Here is a 27,627-nt window from a genome sequence, read left to right as displayed (position 1 = left end):
ACGCTGTAGGAGTAGGAACTATGGGATATGGTTCTAGCACAGCAGAGCAGCTCAGCAAGAACATAAGGGCTCTTTGAGAAGGTCAAACATCCTTTTCTTTCAGTGGCCAGCCGGGAAGCCAGCAAACAAAACCCGGGTGCAACAGCACTCTCCACATTTGTGATTCCCAGCAACACATTCAGAGGGGCGTTTGCCTTCAACAGTGGAGGCAGATCATAGGCTTCTCTTCCATACACTTGCCTCCTCTTTTAAGACATCGCTATAACTTGTGGGAGAAAATTCCACAGTTTAACTGTGCACTGTTTGAAGAAGCGCTCTTTTTGGGTCTATCCGAAATCTTTCTGCTTCGTTGAATGGTCCCCGATTGTACAGTGGTACCTCTGGTTACAAATTTAATTCGTTCCGGAGGTCCATTCTTAACCTGAAACTGTTCTTAACCTGAGGTACCACTTTAGCCAATGGGGCCTCCCACTGCCAGCACGCAATTTCTGTTCTCATCCTGAGGTAAAGTTCTTAACCCAAGGTACTACTTCCGGGTTAGCCAAGTCTGTAACCCGAAGTGTTTGTAACCCAAGGTGTTTTTAACCCAAGGTACCACTGTAGTTATATGAAAGAGGGGGGGCGGGAATGATACTTTTGTCATTGCCTCCACATCATGGATAATCTTGTACATGTTCCTCCCTGCCACGCCTTTTCCCCTACACTAAAAAGCCCCAAATGTCACAACCTTTCCCCATAAGGGCATTCCTCCGGTGCTAAGTTGCTAGAAGTTGTATCATAAACACATATAGGAGGCACTGGGGATATGATGTGAGCAGAAACTCACTTACACATCATCCCATTAACTCTGAAGCCTTCTGAAGCCATGGTGCTATGGAGATCAGTATCAGCGGGCAAACAGCAGCTTAACAGTGATTTATCTGGCTGCGTAGGGTGCTTAAGCTCTTTATGATGAAACATAATACTGGACTGTTACTTGGGTGTTGAAAAGAAGACTGAGAGAATATATACAAATTCTAAAAGTAGCTGTATACAAAGAGAGTAATAAAAATAGAACAGTCATGGCAGGATAGCAGTTAAGCTGCAAGTTGGGACTTAACCACCTGCATGTAGAAAATGTTCAGAAAATGCCTCCAATGTGCAACTTTTCTTAACGCAGTTTTGTTTTTGTTATCACAGGGAAGCCCTATCATGAGGGAACTGAAATGTGCCATGTCTCTAACAGAGAAATGCACCTTATGTTTTCTTACAAGCTTTCTTTCTGCCTGTTGGCGATTGGAGTCCTAATATGCAGTGTCTCTCTTCATGTAAGAACAGGAAAAACTCCTGCAGCTTGACAAGGCTGGTGGGACTAGAGACCCCTGAAAGGTGCAAAATGGAAGCTAAATGATTCTGCTGCCTTTGCTGTGCCTCTGAAATATTTTCCTTCACTTGTGCACAAAGGTCTAGTGGTTAGATGACTGGGGTTGAATGGAAGAGACTAGTAACAAAACAAAACAAAAAAGATTTTTAGAATTAGGAAATCAAAGGGAGCAAATAAGATATTGCAGGAAATGGACTGGTGTCGCCCAGACTGTTGAATCCTGCGTGCTGTTTAAATTAAGGACATTTCTTATATTTTACATGATTTCCCCCTTCTTCCATGGGCTGGTGGCAAAGCAGAAAACCCCATCTTTCTAGCGGTGAGCCCTGCTGAGCTAAGCCTTAGCATTGGCTCAGCATATCGGCCGAACAGGGACACATGGCTAAACTCTCTCCTTACTCATATGTAGCCCAAAACAAACCATGGCGCAACAATAAAAAGGACAGAGGAAGAGCTGGTTCAATGTTCATGTCTTGGCTCCTTTCCCCCCAGAAATAAAACTTTTCAAAAACACATTTAAAAACAAAAGCAAAGGGGTTTGCAATGTTCCATTTTCTTTCCATATTCAAGAAAGAACTTGAGACATACTTCCTACAGGTGCAAGTGACAAACCTAGAATTGTGTAACACAACCCGCATAATGCCTAGCATTACAAAACCGTATCTTAGCATTCATCATGTTTGGAGATTTTTCTTTAGTTATGTCCTAGTTGAAAAAGTTCTCTTCAGCCTTCTCCTTCCAGCTATCTCCTAGTCACCTTACTGCTTTTGTTTCTGAACTCCTTGGGGTGAGTTGTACACATTCTCAGTGCTTACAGCTGACACTCACTTTGCTAGTGGGGCAATTATGACAGTTACATGCAAGAAGAGAACTAATCCAGCCGCATCATATGGTGACAAGGTATTATTATGCAAACCCACACCGTTTTATTGGATTATATCTAAATTCTGAAGCAGAGGATTATATCTAACCTCTGAAGCAAAGGATTATATCTAAACTCTGAAGCAAACTCTCCAACGCCTGAGAATGCTGTCTTATCAATGTAGATGTAATAGTCACTTTCATAACTTATTTTGTATACTCCCAACAGCTGTAAAACAGGACCTACCTATCACTCTCAAAGAGCATAAAACAAGCTTATACAGGCTAAGGCAATCTTTTTCCTCAGATGTGGCTGTGATTAAAGACAAAGGTGCTGGTTATTTATTTACAGACACAAGTACACAAGGTTTAATTATATTATTACTGTATAATGAAAAAATCTACTGCTGAGATAGCAACAAATGAATATTTCAGTTTTCTCTTCACACTGTCATTAAATGTATCTCTTTTCAGCCCAGAATCACTAGCATATGCTTCTCATCAGTAAAAGATTATCTCTAACCTACTAGTGTTTTGTTTTGAAACATGCCTCAATTAAGCCTTTCCATACCTGTATTTGTCTTCACATGAAAGCATTAATGGATCAATTGCCAGCTCTTATTGTGTAACACATTTCTGACAGATGACACTCTTGTAATAGTAGGGTTGCCTTTTCTTTTGCTGACAAGTCTTCTGTAGCTTTCACAAGTGCACGGCCGGAGCAAATTGCAACAGCCAAAGCCATCCTATTACTTCATGTCCATGAAAGGAATTTCTGCCCGACACACAGCTACAAAAGGCATCTTAAAACCAACCTAGTTCATGCTGATTTTTCCCAACTTCCCCTCTTCCTTCCCATGTCTCATCGCTATTCTCAATGGTAAACCTATGGGCTGGTCCTATGTTGTGCTTTAATCTTTGCGCAACCACATCTTAGGCACTTTATTAATCAGTGTTAAAAGAGCAGGAACCTTGCCAGGGAAAATACAACGGTTGAAATAAATGTGTTTGGGCTGACGACATGGAACTCCTTCAAAAAACCAGCACCCTCCCAACAAGTTGCATAATTTACAACACAGCCTCTCCCAATTGTGTTGAGATCACCTCATGGAAAAGCATCCCCTATTTGAAATGGTTGCATCTTGACAGGTACCTCCGAGTTCAAAGATTCCCCAATTTCTTTTCCCCATGAACCTCTTGCAAATTGTTAAGGGTCTTGGGAGAACCATTTAACGATGTTTCTGCCTGTTGTAGTAATTGCAGTGTGGTGTGCTATATGCTGTATGGTTTTTATTTGTATTTTTGCTGCTGCTTTTATTTCTTATACAGTGATACCTCGGGTTAATTACGTAATTCGTTCTGGAGGTCCGTTCTTAGCCTGAAACTGGTCTTAACCTGAAGCACCACTTTAGCTAATGGGGCCTCCTGCTGCTGCTGCGCCACCGGAGCCTGATTTCTGTTCTTATCCGGAAGCAAAGTTCTTAACCTGAAGCACTATTTCTGGATTAGCGGAGTGTGTAACCTGAAACGTATGTAACCTGAAGCATATGTAACCCAAGGTACCACTGTATCTTGTTGTGTTTTATTATACTGAAGCCAAAACATGATAAGCTGGAAATGAGTGGCAAGACTCATGAGAGATGTCACACACTGGCTGGACACAGAGGAACAGTGGGATGCACCAGCTGGGTAACCCCCAAGGGAAGAAGGCTCAGAGCCAAGGGACTGGTGGTGAGACGATGACTAGCAGGAGGGGGAAGATTGGGCAGAGGTGGTGTTGAAAGCAGAAGAGAAAACAGGGCTTCGTGAGTTCAAGGGAGAGTCTGTGGCAGAGAGAAGTTCAGAAGTGGAAGCAGCCTGCTTTTATTGAAATGTTGCAATATGGTTTTGTTTCTCTGCCTACAGTTTTACTCATCATACTGTCTGAACCAGCTCACCCAGAAAAGAGTTGTTGTTTCTAACGAAATGAGTATTACTTCAGGCCTATAGCAGTGTCGGTTTTCTTTACTACGTGGGTATAACCTGTGATGAAGCAGTTCCAGACAGAGGTTTTTAAAGAGTCAGACAATGCTGGTGGGCTTAAAATGGAAGTGACCAAAGACTTATGAATGAAAAGTACTTACACCATATTGTGCTCTTGCCTATCACCCACCCTGCACCCAAATTTAGGAATCTCAATGAATGATCATAATGCTGTACTAGGAAGTAGCCACTATATAGGGGCACAATTTTTATTCTTAACACAAGGGAAGATTGTATAATAACTTTGATCTAATGTTGGATCTGGGATCAAATGTTTAAAACAAACATTTTCAACTACAAGTTACATGAACTCCGCCAGTCCCAAGGAGATAGTTTGGTTGAATAAAGAAAACTGGTCCATGGCATTCTTTTACAGAGGCACATCAGTTCCCTCCACCTGTGCAAGAGACAGACATGTAGAGATGGATTTCCAGAACAAAGCTGCAACCTCCTAAGCTTTTCTTCCCTTCCAAGAAAAACAGTAGCCTCCCTCAACGGGACTGACGCAAAGGTAACCTTTAGAAAGCCTGAGGCCTAGATAGAATGTGGCTAGTTTTCAAAGCACACAGTAACATCTCCACTATGGGGCATCAGCTGCCAATAATGCAAGAGGGAATTAAAATTAAGCCTCTTGTAATCTAGGGCCTATATTCTAGACAGTTATTAGATGACTGTATTTCAGAAATATAAGTTCCATCCACTTTCCTCTCCTCCACATTCTTCATTTCCTGCAGCTTCATATAGCAACTGAATGTAAGATTTGTATTTCTAACTAAATGGTAGTTTAAAGTAGATTAGAACAGTTTTTGACGTTACTGGGAGCAGCCCTGCAACACACATAAACACACCAGAGATCCCAGGTGCAGATTACAGATGGCCAAAGCATAAACAAATTCAGTGAGTGACACGGCTTTGGAACTATCTTTGTATTTGCATACCAATACAAATTTAGACGGGACACGGGTGGTGCTGAGGGTTAAACCACAGAGCCTAGGACTTGCTGATCACAAGGCCAGCAGTTTGAATCCCCGCGACGGGGTGAACTCCTGTTGCTTGGTCCCTGCTCTTGCCAACCTAGCAGTTCAAAAGCACAAAAGTGCAAGTAGATAAATAGGTACCGCTCCGGGCAGGTAAACGGCATTTCCGTGCGCTGCTCTGGTTCGCCAGAAGCGGCTTAGTTATGCTGGCCACATGACCCGGAAGCTGTATGCCGGCTCCCTCGGCCTATAAAGTGAGATGAGCGCCGCAACCCCAGAGTCGGTCACGACTGGACCTAATGGTCAGGGGTCCCTTTACCTTTACCTTACAAATTTAGACACAAGTAAATATAATCATAATCACAGTCTGAATGCCATTCAGGTTTAGTATATATCCCAATGCATTTATTAGCCATTAATGACACTTTCCAGCATGATTTATTGTTGAACTGTTGTTCAAAATTTACTGTGATTATAACTTTGTACATCAAGTCTATGAATGCCTATAATAGGTTCCTGTAATAACTAGTTTTCCTTAAGGAAGAAAAATATCCACATTAACAAGACCTATTAGCTTATTCTGTCAACATATCAGCACCTTCTCCGCCAGTAGCATCTTGAGATATCTGAAGATCTTCCAACATTTCAGCAAGGCTGATCCGGGGAATACCCTCATCATCCGTGTCACTTTCTACAGGAATGACTGCATCTATAAAACCATAAAGCAACATAAGACCTCAAAAGATAAAATAAAATAAAAATCACTTTATCTAACCAACTGAGCTAACTGTCAAATAGCTAGCCATTCTTTAAGAAAACAATGGAAATTCTTTTCAAAATATTTGCTCTCTCCCTGCACCTCCACAATAGCTTTAATGCCTGCTTTGTAGTCTAAACCTGAGTGATGGATTATTATAGTGCAAGATTAATTAGGATCCGAATAATTAATTAGGAATAGAATACTAATTATCCTTCCCCCAAAAGGTTGAAGAGAGCAAGCAGCAGACCACTTGCTTCCCTTTCGCCTAGGATTCATACCAAGTGCTTGTGTCTATTCTCTGCCCTGCTATTGTTAGTTACATGGTGGAATGAGGGCAGTATACACATACAGCCCTTGGTCTCCTACAGTTTGTGTTCCTTTCTATTCAAAAAACAAACAAACATAGACATAAATTCTGCATATCAGGGATGTTCAAGTGTGCAGAGGTTTCTGGATGGTAATATACTTCATCATTAGAGGGAACAAACTGGAAGACCACAAAGAAAATAAATGTTTGGGGGGCCCTGCCCCCTCCATCAGCAAAATAATGCAAGACTGCTGAAATCTGGGACTAAGTGACCTGCTTATCTAAGCCTTATCCTGAACAATGGGGAAAGGGGAATATATTTCTCTTCCCCTCCTTGTAGTGTACAAAAGGATTTGGAGAGGAGTGGGGAGACCTGGGATCAACAAGAATATATCCCCTACTCTTATTTTGATTTTTAAAGGATACATTAAGCTGTTAGGGTTGCTGCCTGCATCACAGCTTAAGATCTCCTTGGAGCGGGGAATAATTAGGTTGAGACCAAGTTCCTTCTGACTGCCCCTAATTACTGCCCCACATCCTTTTAGCTTCAAAGGAGCCCAAGTCCTTAAAAGCTTACAGCATCCTGGTCCTGGGGAGAGAACCCTAATTTCATTTGCTCCTCCAGGGTACTCTTAAGTTGCTAAGGGCTTGGGTCAGGCGGTCAATTTCCTCATCCTGTTTGCCAACTTCAGCTCATCAGATACTCAACTAATGTTAGACAAACTGTGCCTCCAGGAGGGGATTAAGTATGCTTGCAGGAGCACAGTATTTTCCTGCATGCCAGGGCATGCAGCATGGTCAAGACAAAGCTTCCTTAAGTTGATGCAACCTGGGGAGATAGATGATGATGTATTACAAGTCCTAAGCTGGTCTAATGCATGCTCTGGGAAAGGAAGAATGCGACAAAAGAGATGCAAGCAGTTATCTGTAGCTTCTCATCCCTCAAAGTGTCATTAAATTGGCTTGGAGCATTTAGCCCCAGATACTTAGATCATGACAATAGAGAGAAACAGTGGACAGAACACATATTAACTAGAAAACAACTAATTTAACAGTAGCCACCATTGGTTGTGAATTCCAGGCACTACTGTAGACAGGCAATATTTCTGGGCATTACAATACGGTAAAAAAAGGTAAATACTTCACGTAGGAAACTTACTTTTATAAATATTGACATTTTTTCTAATAGCCTCATCTTCTTCAAGATCTTCTAGGAAGTCCTGGTATTGTCTATCAAAGCAGAAATAAAAGTGAGCAATTTTACTACTTTTTCTGGGGATTAAGTGCATTCTAATACCATTATACTCATAAACTATAAATAGAAAACAGAAAACTAAGTATTTTTGCCTGAAGGCTATATAAACTATGTCTGACTACTGGGAAAGATGAACATTCACAAGCTGAGCAAGTAAAATTAGTTTGAAAAATTCAAATTAGAAAGTGCTAAGATGTGACATGGGAGATTCCTGATTGGATCTCTCCAGAGTCTGACCCCTGCCATCAAACACCTCCTGCTGCTTTTACACACTGTGGAAAAAGACTGGTATCTGTATAATTATTATAATGATAATGATTATTTGTACCCCACTCATCTGACTGGGATGCCCTTTCTTACCTTTCTTTCCCCCATGTGTTTCCATCAGTTTTTCATGTGTTCGACTATCATGCATTGATTTTGTTATACGCTGCCATGAATTCCAATAGTATAAATGGTATAATAATAATAATTTATTATTTATATCCTGCCCATCTGGCTGGGTTTCCCCAGCCACTCTGGGCGACTTCCAACAAAATATTAAAAAAACAATAAAACATCAAACATTTAAAAACTTCCCTAAACATACTAAAATGGTAGTATAAAAGTGCTTTAATAATCACTTGTGGGAAAACAGGGTTTGTGTGGGAGGGAAATGGTTAAATATCCCCTCACCCAAGACATCAAAATTGGAGTCTGTTGTAGCTGTTTTACAACTGGAGGGGGAAACCACTCATGCAATTCAACCACACGTTACATCAATTCCAGCCTGAAACAACATCGATGTAAATTTCTAAAATGTTCAAACTCTGCGGCATCTAATTTACTTGCTGAATGTAGCAACTGGCTTTCTCGCCCAGATTCCAGCAATCAGCTTAGCCTATAATATTCCAGAGCTGAAAGGCTATTCAGTTCCTGCACTGAGGAACAAAGCTCTGGTAGCAAACTTTCATACACTAGTTTAGTAGGTAGGATGCACCCAAGATCATTCAGTTTATATCAAGTTAACAGATCCATGGGAAAACTGAGGTGGCCCATCCTAGAGCACACTATGATGCATACTACTGGGAAACCACACTCCTGCAAAGGTAGAATGCAGTTAGGATCCTTCCACAAGATAAAAGTTCTCTTAATAATTTAGCAACAGCCCATCCTGCTATTTCAAGATGAGGCAATCTCCAATGTTTGAAATAATCTCAGTTAAGTCCTGTAGCATCCAGTGAGTTGGAGTGGATGGGTTTTGGGGGGTCTAATCTAGCAGGACTGCTCTTATGTTCCATCTTGGTTTTGAAACTCAATGAGTTTTGTGCTCACTGACTTATTGGGAAATTATAGTAGTACATTAGTCTAATAGGTGGTTAGAAATCACCTTGTGATTTCCTGTCTAGATGTTCAACTTTTGCAAACTTTCAAAATGCAAAGTACACACAGGGGCAGTTCTCTCCCCCCTCTGGGTCTACTGTCCCACATTTGCCTCATTTTGTGAAATCCATGTTGCAATTTTTATTACAAAATATGTTGTAGATTGTAGGTTTCAACACTTAACAGAACTCTTCACATGGCACCCATGATAGAATTCAGCCACAAGCCTCAGCATTAGTCTAAACTCAGGGGGAGCCAACTTGGTGCCCTCTAGGACAGTCCCAGCCAACGTGGTCAATGGTCAGAGATGATGGGAACTGGAAATGAACAATATTGGGGATATACAACTTTAGCTACCCCTGGTCTAAAGAGCATGCATGAAATCCAAGTTGTTTTCTCTGCCACCTTATTTTACTCATAAAATTATGTACTGGGTGGTTGAACAAATGAGAGATAACACAGAACACCGCCTCCCCCAATACCTTTCATCATCTGTATCCATGCCCTCTCTGTCTCTGTCTAATTCTTTCAGTTTCCAGTTCCTGCGACGCTGACGTTTTGTGCGATCATAGCTCTTCTTGATCAAAACCTAAGAATGGAAAGGGGAAGGCGAGGTACTGTGTCAGAAATACCACTTACAGAACAATACTAAGGCATGCATTAAAAGAGAAAGCTTAAATGAAAATTGGTATTCAGGGCCGTCTTCAGCATATGCGCTGCCGGGGTGCAAAGATCTGCCCAGCGCCCCCCCCCCAATTTATTTAGCCGCCCCCAATGTAGTTTAGCTGCCCCAATTTTTTTTAGGGGGGCAACTCCAAATTTGTTGAGGTTTTTTGGGTCCCCCCAGAATACATTTGGGGACCCCAGAATTTGGCACCTGGGTGCCCTGCGCCCCTCTGTAAAAACAGCCCTGTTGGTATTTGAAGCAACTACAGAACTGTAGTGTTAAAACTGACCACAAGGGGCAGTGGGGGAAATGAATATTGAAGGAAGCTATTAAATATTTTTGTACTGCTTTCCATAAATGCTCAAAGTACTTCATACATATTGTATATTACTGTAAGATTTGCCAGCATTACTGCCTCCATGTTAATGTCTGGGAAAGGAAGACAGACACGGAATGTGACATATTATACACACTGTCAGTTCATGGGTGGAATGACATTTGAAGCAGAGACTGAACTCATCGCTCATACTCTTAACTATTCCACCAGAATATTCAGGTTTGCAATCATTAAAGCGGTGTTAAGATTTCCACATGACAAAAAAATAAAAAAACCTCAGTATAAAAACCTCAATATATAAAAACACCAGAGTATAAAATATATATCTCTGGTATAAAAACACCAGAGATATATTGGTGGGACTAAATAATGCATCTAAGAATAAATGAACAAAGGTACTAATTCAGGGAAAGCAGGAGGGTGATTTTTATTTTTAGCAGTATCAATGACACCAAAGGCCACTATAGCAGGCTAAGCAACACAAGCCGCATGAGCTGTATGTGGACCACCAAGGCTCCGGTATCTGCTTCTAGAATGACTACACATACTGGGAAAGGTATGGTGAAGTGAGCCTTCATGACCTAGACAGAATCAACAAGGCTTCCATTGTCTAACATTATGCAGAAGCAAAATATTTGGGGAGGATTTTCATCAAATGACACTTTTCTTGACCTAACAGGCAGAAAGCACAGAGACACTAGTGGGAGACAAAGGGAGCCAAGTTGTGCAGGATGGGCATAAGGCTTGGCAGACAGCTTAGGCAGACAGGAAATGAAACCCAGACATATGAAGGTAATAAAAGACTATATAATTTCCTATGCTAGCAAAGAGATTGAGATTCTTGGTCTATATCATGATGATCTTAATAATAATAATAATTTTTATTTATATCCCGCCCTCCCCAGAAAGCCGGGCTCAAGGCGGCTAACAGCAATAAAACAGTACTACATTCTAAAATCATTTCATTATAAAATTAATTCAACTCAACTGTTCATCAGTGCCCAAATGTTTGTTTAAGGAAGGAAAGAAGTATCCAAAACTTACCACATCTGGAACATTATGTGGGTTCATCTTATTTGCAAATTCATCATTTAGATTGCAGTTCACTAAGTCAAACCTAAAATAAGAATATGCAGAAGGGTTTCTTTGTTAACTGTATCATACTTCTACACAACTCAGAAATGTCAATATTTCTAATAGAAACAGCAAAGCAGAATGGGAAAGAAAATGTAACAGCAGCAGCAGCAACAACAACAACAGGCACTGCCAGGATGTTGTAGGAATGAAAAGTTTTGAAAAGCAAAGGATGTTTATACAGAAAATGTAACAAATAATCAAAACAGTAACAAGAATGGATACTTGCTAAAACTCAAGACCTTGTACCTTTAGGAAATGTCAAATTATCCACCTACTTGGGCTGTCTTAAGGCTGGCATTGAGAAGATTTTAATTCTGTTTTAAAATTATATAAATATATCCATTTAACAGCTTGGATTGAGATATGTCATAGAGGCTTTGATATAATGATGACAGATCAGAACTCCATACATTTTGGCTTACTTGCTACTTTTATTATATATGGTTGCCATTGGCCCATTCTGCCCTGCTTCTCCCCCACTTCCACTGCCTCAAATCCTCTGCATGAGGATTTAATCTCACTGCATTCTGCATGGGACTTTGGCAGAAGCCTGGAGAGAAACAAAGTTTGTGGAGCATTTGGTGCACCAATGGTTTGTCGGCATTTATAACACTTTCCACTTTTCCAGCTGTAATATCAAGACGACAATATTTATTATAGGCATCTAAGGAGTCAGCATGTGAATGACACATTATAGCCTTCAGTGTTCTCTTTTAATTTTCCCAATCCTGAAGGCATGGCACAATGACACCTCTAAAAAGTTGTTGCAAAGGGATGTTTTTAACTGTGGAGTCCTGAAGCGTGTAACAGGGATGGCCACCAGCTAATGTGCTGGAAATGGAAGAAGAAAAATTCACTCTAAGGGCTCTAAGAGGACAGGTCTGGCATCAGAAGGACAGAAGAGCTAAGCATGGCCTTGAGGCTAAAATGGTGCCATTGTTGTCCTGATTAGAACCTGTTGCTGGAACATCTCTGCTTGCTCTGTGTCAAGAATATTATTAAGCCTAGAAACAGGATGATGCACAGGGCCAACAGCTATTGATGAAGGTCTCCAAGAGAAAAACAACACAGTAGCATTTATCGCCAGGATTAGCATTTACTGGGGGTATGCACAGAAGTCCTTTAAATGCTTTGTTAAAATCCAGAGAACTCAGGCACTTGCTAGAAAGGGAGAGGCACTCACCATTAGGGAATGGGTTTGTAGAACCCTGCCTCCGACTAAAGTAAGAAGCCTATTACAAACAACCCTGAACAAGCATTGCTCTTAAAAGATTCAGCTTTGTGAATTACTCTGCCTTTTAACAAGTAGGTGCATGAGGGTAAATACTGCCCACTGCACATTGTATTTTGCATTAGCTATTAAAAGGCAGTTCTTCTCAAATTTATCCTCTTCCTTTTAATGCAATGTTGTCATCAACTTTCCCTGTAATCATTATATTGCAGAAAACTCAGAGGTGTCTACCTTGCCCAGTCCTGTAGCCTTCATACCTCCCAGCTTTCAGAGTACCTTAAGGTTTCAGAAAACCAGCTCCAATTAGCATCAACTATCAAAGTTATTAGTTCTGAAGGGGCACAGTCCTGCAGCCTTCTAAAGTGGTATGCAAGCATGGAACTGAACATCAACCAGAAGCAGAACAGAGCATTACAAACCCAAGCACAAGATCTCCAGGATTCAGAAGATGCCCCAAGTGAGTACGACAGAAATATTGGGTATCGGTATTCAACTCTGATGTTTTCTGCACCCAGGCTTCAGCAAGTGTATGCTTCAAAATAACAAAGGGAAAAGAACACATATGATTAAAAATGAAAGCTGGATATGTTAAGAGTTGAACCAAACCTTCTCTCACATTTTATAATTCAGCATCTTAATTTCCTCTCAAACTGCCAATTTCCCCCAAAGGACGTGTGTATCAAATATATTTGCTAGAAAAACCTTGCATGGTTTTTCTAGCAATGTAATGAAAATACCATTCCTTGTATCAATGGTATATGCTGGTTGCTACACTGACCTACAAATTGATTTTGCAAAACATGTCATGTCGAACCAAAGCTGACTAAGTAATGGAAAAATAAAGCAAAACCATGCAGATTTGCTTAATTTATACGCCACAAAGATAAGTTTGCTTCACATGGAGTCTGAGTCACTTTGATGCAGAATTGTGATAGTTAATGCACTTTGCATACACAAAGTGTACAGTAAGAATTGATTCATAATAATTAAAAAGGATTCTCTTATTTTTCTTCTTTATCCACAGCAAAAGTTGGCGTATTCCAATGTGCATAAATGCTTTTAATTTTTATCTACCTGAGATATTAAAAGGACAAAGATGGACGTGACCTTCTTGGGAGTGACATCTCAAATGTAGAACTCCCTTTCAAAAGAAGTACACTTCATTCAAAAATACAAGAACTTAGACTAACATATAATTCAGGGACATCGCTCAAAGGCAGAGCACCTGCTTAGGAAACAAAATGCCCAAGGTCAATCCTTAGCTTCTTCAGTTAAAAGGATCTTAGGGAGCAGATATGGGAAAGAGTTGCTACCAGTTAGAATAGCAAACTGGGCTAAATAGATCAATGGTCTGACAGCTTTCAAATGACATGTGACAGAGTTAAACAATTCCAAGGCAGGGAGAATGATCTGGCCAAGTTTCTAGAAGAGGTGCAAATAAGAGAACAACAATTCTTACTTTGTTGGATTTCATGCCTGCACCAGCACCTTGTTTTCTCCCATGGGCCTTGCTGATGTCCATTACAATAAATTCCTCCAACTGCTTTGGCTGGAACAAGCTGTTAAAAGGATGACGCCAGTAAGTGTTTCCATCCACTTCAGCAACTGAAAGACAAGAAATATAGAAGTAATGCAGATGTTACTTGTAAGCCACTATTCTGATTTGTGTGTGTGGGAAAAGTCACATAGGACTGATATTCTCTTCAATGCACCTGATGCCATCATAGTAGCCTGTAGCTTAGTTTTTCAAATACATCAACCTCAGGCTCATATAAATTTCTGCTGATGGGAGTGTGATTCCTATTAGTATTACTGGATTACATTTTAATATGAAAAATATCAAAAACTTACTCTGCAGTGTATTAGGATCAATGAGGTGAATGGCACTAGTTATTCGGAGGCAAATACAAATCTGGCTCATATTCCCAAGGCTTTGAGCCAGCTTCGGAGACAAGCATACAACATTGTCCTGAACAGAGAGAAAAAAGAAGGAAAGAAAGCAAAGCAATTACAAAACAAAAACAAAAAGCTCATCAATTCCCATTGTAAATCTGCTGTTAGAGTTACTAAAATGCTAAAAGGAGGTCTGAGGAGTAGGGAACTACAAGCAACTAACTAAACCCTTTAGCTGAATTTCTGTAAAAGCTAGTAGTTAAGATTTCAGACCGTAAGAACTGTAGGCGCATTTCACTTGTAAAATTTCTTAATCTCTGAAATCGTTAGAACATATTCTCCAAGTCTTTCCCAAACACAAAAGTTCCAATTGAAAAACAAATACTTCAATATGCATTTTATTGCCGTATCAATGTGTTGTACCAGCAGTCTAGAGGAAAAACTGTTACTGCAGTTCAATAATTAACATTCTCAAGAGGATTCACACATACTTGTTTAGTACTTGATGACTCCTTATGTGTTGTGTTTGGATACTGGATGGTATGAAACATTGTAGCTATGACATCTCACTCACTCATGAAAGTTATCCCTTCAAACTACACTGAACCAGAGATGAAGATGTTTGTGTAAATCTGTACACTGGCTCTTTGAAATTCATGCTAGCATTGAAATAGATAGCTTCTGTTTTCTTATAGTATTGTGGTTTTAGGCTACAATCCTATATAGACCCACTGAATAAAATGGGGCATATGTCTTAGCAGATATAGCTTCTATAGCACTGGCAGTGCAAACAATCCATTTAACAGGAAGTCCCCCAAACACAGTTTCTTCTTGATTACGGGCTAGGAATCAAGTCAAAAATACCTTGCATACTGGAACAATCTCCACAGAAAATGTGCTTTTGTAGTTATACGTATTGCTATGAATGTCATGAGAGATCAAACGCTGGGATGACTTAGACCTGAAATTAAAAAAAAAGCAAATCCAAATCAGAGATAACAAGAAAAAAAGGAATTTCTAAGGCTACAATAACAAACTGGGCAGGAAAGTGAAAACCCCACAAATGACAAAAAAGAGTGAGAATCGTTGGCTATGTTTAACAAACCACTCCTCAGTTCTCAAACTGTAGGTGTGTGGGACAAGGGACCCTAAAGGGGAAGTTCCAGGATGGGTCAGCATCTTGAAGGCAGAAAAGAAAGCTGCTTTCTCTTGACAATTAAAGTTTAGCACTGTAGTTGTTGCAAGCACCTACAAAAAGGCAAGACGCAAAGGCACTACTGCCACCGCTGCTGCCTCTGTGATATAAACAGATTCCCTGATCCAGGTAGAGCAACACTGAAACTACTTCTATGCACTAGCTTCAGTGGGACTAAACTAGAACACTTTAATTAATGATGCAGCTATGCAAAGGATCACACACTTTAAAGACAGTCTTACCTACAAGGAACTGTGCACTGAAGAAAGTCCACCATCTTTTGAGCATGTTGTTTTGAAGCATAGTAGAAATCAAGGCCATCTGAAAGCATGTATATGGAATTAAAACTCATGGCGGTTCATATTGATATATTATCATAGGGATCTATATTCTTCAGAGCTTTTATGGATTTTCATGCAAGTCCCAAGACTACTTCTCCCTTCATTAACAATATATTATGCTTATCACAAACATGTTTTGAAGCATAGTAGAAATCAAGGGCATCTGAAAGCATGTATATGGAATTAAAACTCATGGCGGTTCATATTGATATATTATCATAGGGATCTATATTCTTTTTTAATTTTTTTAAAAATAATATTTATTAGCAGTTTAAAGGGTATAAAAGAGAAAAAAAATAATTCAACAAAGCAATACAATACAATACAAAAACAAAACACTACATAACACTGACATTAAAAACATTAAATTAACAAAATACAACAAACACAATTTAAAACACATCCATTATTTCAGTATCTTATCTTTCATTCACTTATTTCCACGACTTCCTCACACCTCCCTTTTTGTATTCCACTTCAATTAACTGTTTCAGCAAATCCTTTCCATCTTCCTCAGTTTTCTGTCCTGTAATTTATCTTAACTTATTATAACCTTATTTTTTCCCCTTTGATACATTGAAAATCCATTTATACTTAATTCCTTATAACCTTTCTGCTAAAGCCATATAACTTCATTCCATCATTTTTCTAGCATTCATTAATTTTACAGTATTTCTGTAAATAATCTTTGAATTTTTTCCAATCTTCTTCCACCGACTCTTCTCCCTGGTCTCGGATTCTGCCAGTCATTTCCGCCAGTTCCATATAGTCCATCAACTTCATCTGCCATTCTTCCCGGGTGGGTAAATCTTGTGTCTTCCAATACTTCGCGATAAGTATTCTTGCTGCTGTTGTTGCATACATAAAAAAAATTCTGTCCTTCTTTGGCACCAATTGGCCGACCATGCCCAGGAGAAAGGCCTCTGGTTTCTTCAGGAAGGTATATTTAAATACCTTTTTCATTTCATTATAAATCATCTCCCAGAATGTCTTAATCCTTGGGCATATCCACCAAAGGTGAAAGAATGTACCTTCGGTCTCATTACATTTCCAACATTTATTGTCAGGCAAATTATAAATTTTTGCAAGCTTGACTGGTGTCATGTACCACCTGTAAATCATTTTCATTAAATTCTCTCTTAGAGCATTACATGCCGTAAATTTCATACCTGTGGTCCATAACAGTTCCCAGTCAGCCATCATAATGTTATGTCCAACATCTTGTACCCATTTAATCATAGCAGATTTTACCATTTCATCCTGAGTGTTCCATTTCAACAGCAAGTTATACATTCTTGACAAGTTCTTAATTTTGGGATCTAACAATTCTGTTTCCAATTTTGATTTTTCCACCTGGAAACCAACTTTTTTGTCCGAATTATATGCCTCCATTATTTGGTAATAATGAAGCCAGTCTCGCACTCTGTTTTTCAATTTCTCAAAACTCTGTAGTTTTATTCTGTCTCCATCTTGTTCTAAAATTTCCCAATATTTCGGCCATTTGGCCTCCATATTGAGTTTTTTCTGAGCCTTCGCTTCCATTGGAGACAACCATCTTGGGGTTTTATTTTCTAACAAATCCTTATATCTTATCCAAACATTAAACAGTGCTTTTCTAACAATATGATTTTTAAACGCTTTATGTGCTTTTCCCTTATCATACCACAAGTATGCATGCCAACCAAATACATTGTTGAAACCTTCTAAATCCAACACATCAGTGTTTTCAAGAATCAGCCATTCTCTCAGCCAGCAAAAAGCGGCTGATTCATAGTAAAGTTTAAGGTCTGGCAGGGCAAATCCACCTCTTTCTTTAGCGTCAGTTAATATCTTAAATTTTATTCGAGGCTTCTTGCCCTGCCAGAAAATCTAGAAATATCTCTCTGCCACTTCTTGAAACAATCCATCTTGTCCAAAATTTGCAATGTTTGAAACAAAAACAACATCCTTGGCGATACATTCATTTTTATCGCAGCAATTCGGCCTAGCAGTGATAACTTCAAATTTGACCAAATTTCTAAGTCCTTTTTCACTTCAGTCCAACATTTTTCATAGTTATCCTTAAATAAGTTCACATTGATAGCAGTCATGTTAACCCCTAAATATTTCACTTTCTTAACCAATGTTAATCCTGTCTCCTCCTGAAACTTTTCTCTCTCATTCACAGTTAGATTTTTCTCTAAAACCTTGGTCTTCATCTTGTTCAACTTAAAACCTGCAACCTGTCCAAATTCTTGAATCAGTTCCAATACCCTTTATTCTATATTCTTCAGAGCTTTTATGGATTTTCATGCAAGTCCCAAGACTACTTCTCCCTTCATTAACAATATATTACGCTTATCACAAACAAGCTGTGAGGGAATGGAAGGTTGGATGAGGTGGTGGCTTGGTGAGCAATACAAGCAGGCATGGCAGCCCCTAGTAATAAATATACTTCTCTTCATCTCTATGCAAAATATTAATTATATGGACGATATCTACTGTTAGCCACTGCAGAACCATTGAAACCAATGAAGCCCACTGATTTCAGTGGGTGTACTCCAAGTGTGACCAACGTTTTACAGTGGTACCTCGGGTTACATACGCTTCAGGTTACAGACTCCGCTAACCCAAAAATCGTGCTTCAGGTTAAGAACTTTGCTTCAGGATGAGAACAGAAATCGTGCTCTGGTGGCACGGCGGCAGCAGGAGGCCCCATTAGCTAAAGTGGTGCTTCAGGTTAAGAACAGTTTCAGGTTAAGTACGGACCTCCGGAACGAATTAAGTACTTAACCTGAGGTACCACTGTATACACAAAACATCATATTTATTATATGCCAAAGCTCTTATTTTGAAAAACCTAGCCTCTCCTTCACGCCTGCAAGTACTTCATATCATATTTGCTTTTACAAGAACTTAGTCGCTTCATAAACATCACTCACCATGAATTTCTTTAATCCGAAGAGTATTCTGGTGAAGCCTATGTTTTAAAATCAATTGCTCCAAGTAGTAGAAAGTCTTTTTATGTAGAGTCTAAGAATAAAAATAAGATTTGTACACATTACTTTCATGTAAAGGCCCCCAGGGCAACTGAAAATGTGGCTGATCAACAGGGTTGCTACTTCACCCAAGGTCCAAACAGATCATAAGACCCTTACTAAAGCAGGAATACATAAGTATGCAGCACTATATTGTATTTACTCAGCATTAAGTTCGAGCAAGTTTATTGGAACATACTAGGACCTAGGCATATGTATAATTGCCAAAAACATTGAAGCATTTTGTAGCTCATTCAAAATTCATTAAATTTCCATACCATCCTTCACCTAAGCATCACAGGGGAGATTACAATATAAAATATGTACCATAGTAAGAAACAAAAACAACACCCCGCAACCCAGAGTTTAAAAAGCCATATATTTTATACACAAGTTCAGTACACGAGGCAACCACAAATGCATGTATATATAACACAAACATACCTTCTGCCTAATTTGTACCACTGCTTTCCAGAAGTCCTTAGCTTCAACTCGATGGCAGTCATCACACATTTGGGACTGAACAACATACTCTATTATAAAGACTTGCTGAAGAACTGCCCCATTGATCACCTATGGAAGGAAGTTAAGTGCAAGATTAAGTTTTTCTGCCATCTGTACTAGGTTGTTTCTGGGGAGTAACCTTTGACAGTCTACCTGTGTGGTTGAAGCCAAAGAGTAACATGGGAGAGTGTTCTTTGACCCCCTGCCACTTGTGTTATGGGGTTCCACAGGGTACCATTTGGCCCCATTGTTATTTAACATCTGTATAAAGCCACTGAGAGCTTTGGAGTTTTGGAGCAAAGTGCCATCAGCACGTTGATGGCATGCAGCTCTATTTCTCTATAACATCTGAATCGGGCTTTGCAAGGCCTGGACCTTAATGAAGTGGTGGAGCAACTTGCCTCAACTAGAAGTCAGGTATTTAGAGTTGCCAATCCCGTGCTATGGAATACTCTTCAAGCAGAGATTTGCTGGGTATCCTCACTTTTGACTTTCAAGCATCTGTTCACGTTTTTGTGGCAAAAGGTCTTTGCAACTACTTAATTTTTGATTAGGAAGTCATCTAAATAATTGTATGCATTTTAGAAAAATTAAATGATATTTTATGTCCTATAGTTTATGCCATCTTTTATAATGCGGCGGTATAGAAATACTTTCATATAATTTTTGTTTTTTATCATTGTAAACTGCTTACAGATGATTGCAATTTACTGGTCAATAAATTGTTTAAATAAACTAAAATTAAAAAGTAACTGGCATTAAAAGAGATACAGCTAATAGCCCAAATGCTCTGAAGTATTGAGTCTTAGCTCAATACTCCAAGCTTTCTACCTAGCTATTTTTTCCTACTGACCTCACAATTGTGCTATAAAGTTGACAGATGGAAATGGAAGGAATACAAGTGGAAGGAATACAAGTATCATTAAGTCCGGTCCCCAATCCTAAGTCTGGATCCCTTCAATATACAGAAACCTCTAGCCTGGTTCTATACATGCTTATATGGAAACAAATTCTAGTATTTTAATGGGACTGACTTTCATGGTGCCTAATACAGTTGCAACATTGTTCAGAACTCAGCAAGTCACAAGCAAGAACATCCTTGACTTCCTCTAGCTAACACAACATACTCCTGGTTTCCCTAATAATTTTGATTTATAAACGTCACTCCAAAGTCTAATCACCTCTTTTTGTACAGTCAGCTTTACTTTAAGTCTTTTGGAATGTGGTTCAGTCCATACAAATCCTGCTTCGATCAACCGCACCTGCCAGGAGGAAAGAGATGCATGATTACCATTATTGTATATTTCTACAAATGCTGAACAACAGAAATGGTGCCACATAGGTCTGGGCTCCTACATTCAATTAATGTCACTGTTGAAATACAGGAAATGATACGTGGCATTTATTAAAATTTTTAATATTCCATTTACTATTATGTATGTCTCCTAATCAACAAATGATGACAATAATCCCTGCTTCCACTTCATGGCTTGCTTCTGCCCATTGGCTTATTGACTTTTGCGCTGAACGTTAGCTCACCTTCATGCACAAACTGGAAATTCATGGAGTGAAATCCTGTACAGAGCCATAAACTGCTGTTTAGAATATACCCCACCCAACTGCTACAAGAACCCTCTAAGTTAGCAGCAAATACTTTACATCAATGGAACCCTTACACCAATGGAACTGCTACATCAAACATATCCCTACACCTATTAGCACTTTAAATAAATCATCATCTCTTTGTCAGCTACATAACAGCATAATTTCATTTGTCTGAATGCCTATTCAGACTTGGACAAGATGGATGAAAACATATTTCATAACTTAATCACATTATCTGTATTTTTAAAGTTTTATGCTGTGCCTTATAGTGTAGCCCTGATGTTTTACAATATCGTGGTAAATAAATCTTTTTACAAATAACATTTCACCCACATGTTCCTACTACTCTGCTCTGAATCTCTTGGGCACGACAGCTCTCAGGGAAAAAACCACAATGTTGTAGCCACCTAACTTTAAGTGTCCCTCACAGGTTGGGGTTTTGTCACCTAGGCTATTACTGCTGATGTCCTTCACAGCTTGGGACACAAGGAGCACTGGGAGAAGTGGGGTTTTTGCTTAGATGGTCCAACGGCCATTCTGCTTCTCAATCTCTCATAAAAAACTGCTTGTTGAATGATGAAGGTATTTCATGCAGCTTCCACGTCTAGTCACATCATGAAAGTGGTATTTCTTCAGTTCTTCTTATAATTTTAATTATGCTTTTTTCCTCACAAACAGAACGGGTCAAGAGTGATAACCCAGTCCATTATGTTTCTGTGGATGCTTATGGTTATAGATTCTAATAGCATAGGTACTTGTGAACACAGAATCAAGGAACAGCTCTTCTGTGGTAAACATGCCCCAGTACATACCATCAAGGAACTATCATTGTATGCAGTGCCCTCAAAATAGAACTGGAAGGTACAACCAAAGTACATCTGCTTGGAGAATCAACTCATCATTAGTGGCTAACTCCACGTAAGAATCACAGCTTTCACAAGCAGAATGAAGTTTACAGAAATATAGTAGACTCCAATTTCATATAAAAATATAGAGCTACAAGACTAACCTTACTAAGGGAAGCTTTGATTTTTTTAAGGCATAATGTCAGAAGTTCTCTTGATTCCAAGGCACACTGAATCCAAGTTCCTGGTGGTTGAAGGTATCTAAAATTGAAAATAAAAGCAATACATGAAATTGACTCAAACCAAATATATACAATGATGTGCCTATATTTAAATAGCATTATAACTACATAACACTAATAATGCCACAAAAATAATTTCCTAGTCTTCTGGATCTGAAAATAATTCCTCCTCATCATTCAACAACTCATTGCTTTCTACGGAATGTCACAAAAACAGAGGTTTATGGTTCACAATGTTACAGCCAGAAATGGTCAAAGAAGTTGTGATTAAGTATGATGCATACATATGCACCTGCTAACTCAACTGATCAACATGCACAACAGATGTAAACAGTGAAAGGTTTTAGAATTTTGACTAACAAACAATAAGGAAAGTTTAAGTCAAAATGTCATTAGAGGCTGGAGGTAAGTGACAACTCAACAACTACCTCAATTAAGACAAACTGACCTTCAAAAAATATGCTATACAGTGTGAATATAATATGAGCTCTTGAATTCTCTAGACAACATTCTCAGTGTATTATTTATTTCATCATCAAGTTTATTGTGGTAGCTAAACTCCATGACAAAGGCAGAAAAACACGAACAATTTCAAATACAAAATATAAATCAAGGCTTATTAATTAAATTTACACATCACCCTTCATCTGGGGACCCATGTGATGGTTTACAGTATAAAAACACAGAAATACATAACATAATAACGAGCAAACAACAACCCCCTCTACAAAACAATAATGCCCCCATAGTACATTATAATGATATTCAACATTAATGTATGCTAATTATATTAATGTCCTTATGTCAGACAGCTACTTCTTTAAATAAAATGTAATATCTTGGCATGAACAGCAATGATTTATAGTCAATGCAGCAGTCCTATTTGCTTTAACTGCCCTTATGCAAAAGAAGTTTCTGGTGGGTTGCACCTGACCGGTGACACCAAACGATAAATTTTAAAAAGATGAGACTGTCACGTCATGCAACAAAAGAACAAAGCACTCTGTTTCAGAAGACTCTCAATCTGTCTACCCATACCTTCCACAAAGTAGATTCCATATTTCTTGGAAAGTATGCAGGTAGCTACGTGCCCCCCCCCCCAAAGTAGGAGTTCTGACATTTCTCTGTTCAGCAACTATGCTCTGAAAATCTCTAATGATGTTGTGACAATTGATGTTGTGTTGATTATGAAGTGCTTTTTTCCCCACTACAAGACTTACAACTGTCTCTGCAATGTGTGCCACAGAAAGAAGGCATGGTAATTGACAATTTTTGTATTTCTAGAGAGAGGGAACCAGACATTGTTAAGCTGATGCTTCCAAAACCCTTGGTGAAACCTTTTATCTACCGAAATAGGCAGAACAATCGTTTTTGAATACCTGCTTATTCTGCTTAAGGACTCTGGCCACAAGCAGACTCAAGGCCTTTGCACACTATTTTGCATTTTTTTCCTTAGCCTAAAAAAAAGTTTTGCTTGACTGTGGATTATGGCATTTTTTTCTGGATCTACGCATCTACTTTTACTTTTTAAAATGTTTATATAAGCACTCAGGAAAGTTACGTTATGTCAGCGCCCTTAAGATTGAGAAAACAGTTGGTACCTTCCACATTGTTTGCAGAAATGAACAATGACTTGCTTAGGAATTCCTTCAGTTATGTCCACTTGAGTCCGTAAACATGCTACACACATGTTGGCTGGATTGGGTGGAATTGCAATGCCACACTGGCAGCACAGGCTAGAAGGAAGAAAGAAAATGACCATTGAAACCGAAATGCACAAAAGACAAAGTCATGATTATTCCCTGGATAGCATTATAATTCAAACATATGAGACCAGAGTTCAAATGCTACTGTGGCAACTCAATGGATGGCCTTCAGTAAATAGTTCTCAGTTGCATGTGCCCAGGTGGCTAGATCAGTGTAACAACAATCTTGTTTTGAGGATGAACAAGGTAAGAATTGAGCTCATTCAAGTGCTTTGATGCAAATATTAGTAATAATCTGAGAGTCAGGTCTGTTCTTGCATTTCACAATTCAATTATGAAGCACTTTGTAGATGCACCTGACAAAGTAGGTTCTGACCCATGAACAAGTAGGCAAAATGACTATTTGTTTCTAGCACTGCTAATTTCTAATGCTTTGGTATTCCAACACATCTGAGAGTATAAATAACAGTAGGACATGTATGGGGAGAACTGTTTCTTACAAAGTAGTCCTCCATGGCAAATTCTTGCATAGTGGAAAGCAAATACACCGGGGGGGGGGGGAGCTTTCAGCTCTGCCTTAGTCCTCCACATATAAGGAGATATCAACTGATTTCAAACAAGCAACTTATTCATTTATTTCATTTATATCCCACCTTGCCATCCAGGTATCATACAGAGCTCCCCCCAATCTATTCTCACAATAGTGAGGTAGTTCAGATGAGAGTGAATGACTGGTCCAAGGTCACCTTCATTGCTGAGTAGGGATTTGCACCCTGGTTCCCAGGTCCTAGTCCAAAACTCTAACCACTAGGGCTGGGCGATATCAGCTTTTCAACATCACGGTGTTTCGCCAGCCAAACATCACAGTTTGGCGATATACCGCGATGCTGAAAAAACAAGCTGCATTCGCCTCTGCCCACGAGGCAGCTCTCACCTCTAAAGTAAGAGACTGGCTTCATTATTACCAGATAAATGAAGTTTTCAAACAGGACAGGAAAATTGGCTTCCAGGTGGAGAGGTCAAAATTAGAAACAGAGCTTTTGGAACCCAATACTAAGAATCTGTCAAGAATGTATAACTTGCTGTTGAAATGGAATACACAGGATGAGACGGTTAAATCAGCTATGATTAAATGGGCACAAGACATTGGTCATGACATTATGTTTGCTGACTGGGAACAGTTATGGACTACCGGTATAAAGTTTACGGCATGTAATGCCTTAAGAGAGAACATTATGAAAATGATTTATAGGTGGTACATGACCCCAGTCAAGCTTGCAAAAATCTATCATACGCCCAATAATAAATGCTGGAAATGTAAGGAAACTGAAGGTACTTTCTACCACCTTTGGTGGACGTGCCCAAGGATCAAGGCCTTCTGGGAAATGATCTATAATGAAATTAAGAAGGTACTTAAGTGTACTTTTCATAAGAAACCAGAGGCCTTCCTCCTGGGCATGGTAGGCCAATTGGTGTCAAGGAAAGATAGGACGTTCTTTATGTATGCTACAACAGCAGCAAGAGTTCTTTTAGCAAAGTATTGGAAGACACAAGAACTACCCACACTGGAAGAGTGGCAGACGAAGGTGATTGACTATATGGGACTGGCCGAGATGACTGGCAGAATCCGTGACCAAGGGAAAGAGACGGTGGAAGAAGATTGGAAGAAATTTAAAGTTTATCTTAAGAACTGTTGTAAAATTAACGAGTGCTAAAATGTCATGGGTAACGTAAAACAGAATTGCAGCGATAAATGATTGGGTAAGAGAAAAAGGATCAAAGAAATTGAATCATAAGTAATTGAAATTAGGGGTTGCTGAAAAAGTTTAAAACAGGGATGCAGAAAAGGGAGGTATGGGGAAGTCGTTGAAATAAGGTTTAAGAAAAAAAGGTTATGAAATTATACGTGTTTATATGTTTGTTTGTTGATGTGTTATGTTGTGAATTGTTAGTTTTTGTGTGTTAATATATGTTGTAAAACCAATAAAAATTTATTATAAAAAAAAACCAAAGACATTATGTTACTCACATGTTCCCCTGGCTGACCGTTGCAGGCTCTTTCATGTATTCCATCTCTAGCTTCACACGTGTTTCCCAAGAATGAGAAACGCATTAGCACCTAGTGAGGTGAGAGCACAGGTTAGGGTCCAACTATTACAGAGAGTGTCTAACATAAGAACAACCCAACTGGATCAGATCAAAAAGCCAAACATTTAAACATCTTGTTCTCATCGTTGTCAACCAGATATCTACGTGGGTGGGATGTTCTTATGTTTTTGATACTGATGAAGGTCAAATACTGAGGTTCAAGTACTAAAGAAAATGGGGTAGGGTGGTGACATATGTTAGGTCACACCTGTACCATACATTTAAAGCAGCTTTATACCACTTTGCCATTAGCTCCTCCCAAAGAATCCAGAGAACTGTAGTTTATTAACGGTGCTGGAAACAGTTCTGTGATGGATAAACCACACTTCTCTGGATTCTTTGGAGGAAGCCATAGCTTTTAAAAATGGTACAAATGTGCTTTAGAAGACATCTGAAGGCAACCCTGTTTAGGGAAGCTTTTAATGTTTAACAGACCACTGTATTTTAATATTTTGTTGGAAGCCGCCCACAGGGGCTGAGGAAACCCAGCCAAATGGGTGGAGTATAAATAATAAATTATTATTATTATGATTAAAAGTATGACGTGGATATGTGGGGTCCCAATGCTGTCAAGGGCATCAGCGCGGGCATGAGGGAACATTGAGCTGACTGCGTACAGCAACAAATTGCCAGTCTAATACACTATTAACATTATTATTATTAATTAAATTGGCCAGTCACTTCCATGGCAACGAAGTGACTTGCAATACAACACATTTGGCATCCAGGAAAGCAGGGGCTCTCTGATTGGCTGTAAGCATGGGCATAGCCAGCATTTGTGTTGGGTGGGAGCAGCACCTCAGTTAGTTAAGTGTTTTTATTGATTTAGGGGGGCAGCTGCCCCCTTTGGCTATGCCCATGGCTTTAAGGCCAAAGTAACACGTAGTGGGGGGGGGGGCAACACAGTACTGTACTGAAAGAAAACGCAAAACAGATGCCTCTTCCAAGCCTACTCAAACGAGATTTATATCCTTAAAAAAAAGCCCATCCAAGTAGACGATCATTTTAAAAACAAATCCACCAACCAACCATTTAAATGATAAAGCCACGTTCTATGGCAGCCTTTCGTCGCCTTCCCACTCTAGGTAGGGCAAAGGTCTCGGGGTCCCTTGGCAGCAGCAGCAGCAGCGGCGATCTGCACCCGCTCAGAGGCACTCTTGCCCACATCGCAACGCGACAAGCTCCACAGTTTCGGAAGCAGAGGATGGGGGACAGCGATATCCAGCCACGGGTGGAGAGGTGATGTAGCACTTCGGGCCGGCGGTTAAATTAAGAAGAGAAGGAGGACGGGAAAGAGCAGCCGAGGCGGCACGTGGCGGTTGGGCCCAGCGCAGCTGAGGGAGCCAACGGTCGTCCTGGGCGCGCCGAAACGACCCCCCCCCGCGCGCGTTCCTCTCTCCCCCGCCCCCAGAGGCCCCACAAAGCGACTCGCGCTCGGTTTCCCCCTCGCCTCTTACTTTCTTTCTCTTCACGGTCAGGTCTACGCCTCGCGTCCTGGAAGCGGCGAGATAGAGAGAAGGCACAGCTCTCGCGAGAACGCCTCACCCTCGCGCGAACGGTGGGAAAAGAACGCCGAGGGGGGAACGTGAAGTCGCCATGTGAGTGGTGACGTAGAGATAAGGAAAGCGTGCTTTCCCCTCCCCGCAGGTTCAGTTGAGAACCGGAGGCGTAGGGTTGCTCTCGTCGGGTGTTGCTAAGCAAGCCCCGTTGTTCAGATGGAGTGGGAGGGGGAAGAGATAGAGACAGAGGCATGGGCAGGTGCCAGGAGAAGTGCACTCTGCAGATGCTCAGGGCCCCCTTTTTCTTTTCTTTTTTTAACGCTGACTTCATAAGCTTGACTCGTTGTAACAGG

General features: G+C 39.8%; 1 protein-coding gene across 3 annotated transcripts; it reads right to left on the bottom strand.

Moving 5' to 3' along the window:
• Nucleotides 1-5,606: 5,606 nt before the first annotated feature.
• On the bottom strand, nucleotides 5,607-27,322 carry NMD3 (NMD3 ribosome export adaptor). Of its 3 annotated transcripts, none has more exons than XM_083613370.1 (16): nucleotides 27,233-27,322; nucleotides 25,657-25,746; nucleotides 23,523-23,657; nucleotides 21,844-21,940; nucleotides 20,411-20,491; nucleotides 19,170-19,298; nucleotides 18,630-18,720; nucleotides 15,610-15,688; nucleotides 15,037-15,133; nucleotides 14,131-14,248; nucleotides 13,739-13,884; nucleotides 12,699-12,811; nucleotides 10,956-11,028; nucleotides 9,390-9,496; nucleotides 7,450-7,520; nucleotides 5,607-5,932 (listed from the first exon to the last, which is right to left on the bottom strand). In XM_083613370.1, the coding sequence occupies exons 2-16, from the start codon at nucleotides 25,698-25,700 to the stop codon at nucleotides 5,799-5,801; spliced, it is 1,515 nt and encodes a 504-aa protein (XP_083469496.1). In that variant the 5' UTR covers nucleotides 25,701-25,746; nucleotides 27,233-27,322; the 3' UTR covers nucleotides 5,607-5,798. The 3 variants fall into 3 exon arrangements, with proteins under 3 accessions (XP_083469496.1, XP_083469497.1, XP_083469498.1); XM_083613371.1 differs by lacking the exon at nucleotides 27,233-27,322 and adding an exon at nucleotides 26,805-27,147; XM_083613372.1 differs by lacking the exons at nucleotides 5,607-5,932; nucleotides 7,450-7,520; nucleotides 9,390-9,496 and adding an exon at nucleotides 10,759-10,777 and having other exon boundaries at nucleotides 10,897-11,028.
• Between the last annotated feature and the right edge of the window lie 305 nt (nucleotides 27,323-27,627).

The sequence above is a fragment of the Podarcis filfolensis genome (assembly GCF_964270895.1).
Source record: "Podarcis filfolensis genome assembly, chromosome: 5".
In the NCBI taxonomy this organism is placed as follows: Eukaryota; Metazoa; Chordata; class Lepidosauria; order Squamata; family Lacertidae; genus Podarcis; species Podarcis filfolensis.
Note: the sequence above shows the minus strand (reverse complement) of the source record. Positions and strands in the feature narration are given on the sequence as shown.

Coding starts and splice junctions, on each gene's coding strand:
- NMD3 (XM_083613370.1), bottom strand. CDS start 25,700: ATGGAATACATGAAAGAGCCTGCAACGGTCAGCCAGGGGAACAT. Junction 19,299..20,410: donor AGCTGACTGTACAAAAAGAG/GTGATTAGACTT, acceptor TTCCTTCCATAG/GTGATCAATGGGGCAGTTCT. Junction 14,249..15,036: donor AGATTGTTCCAGTATGCAAG/GTATTTTTGACT, acceptor CTCTCTGTTCAG/GACAATGTTGTATGCTTGTC.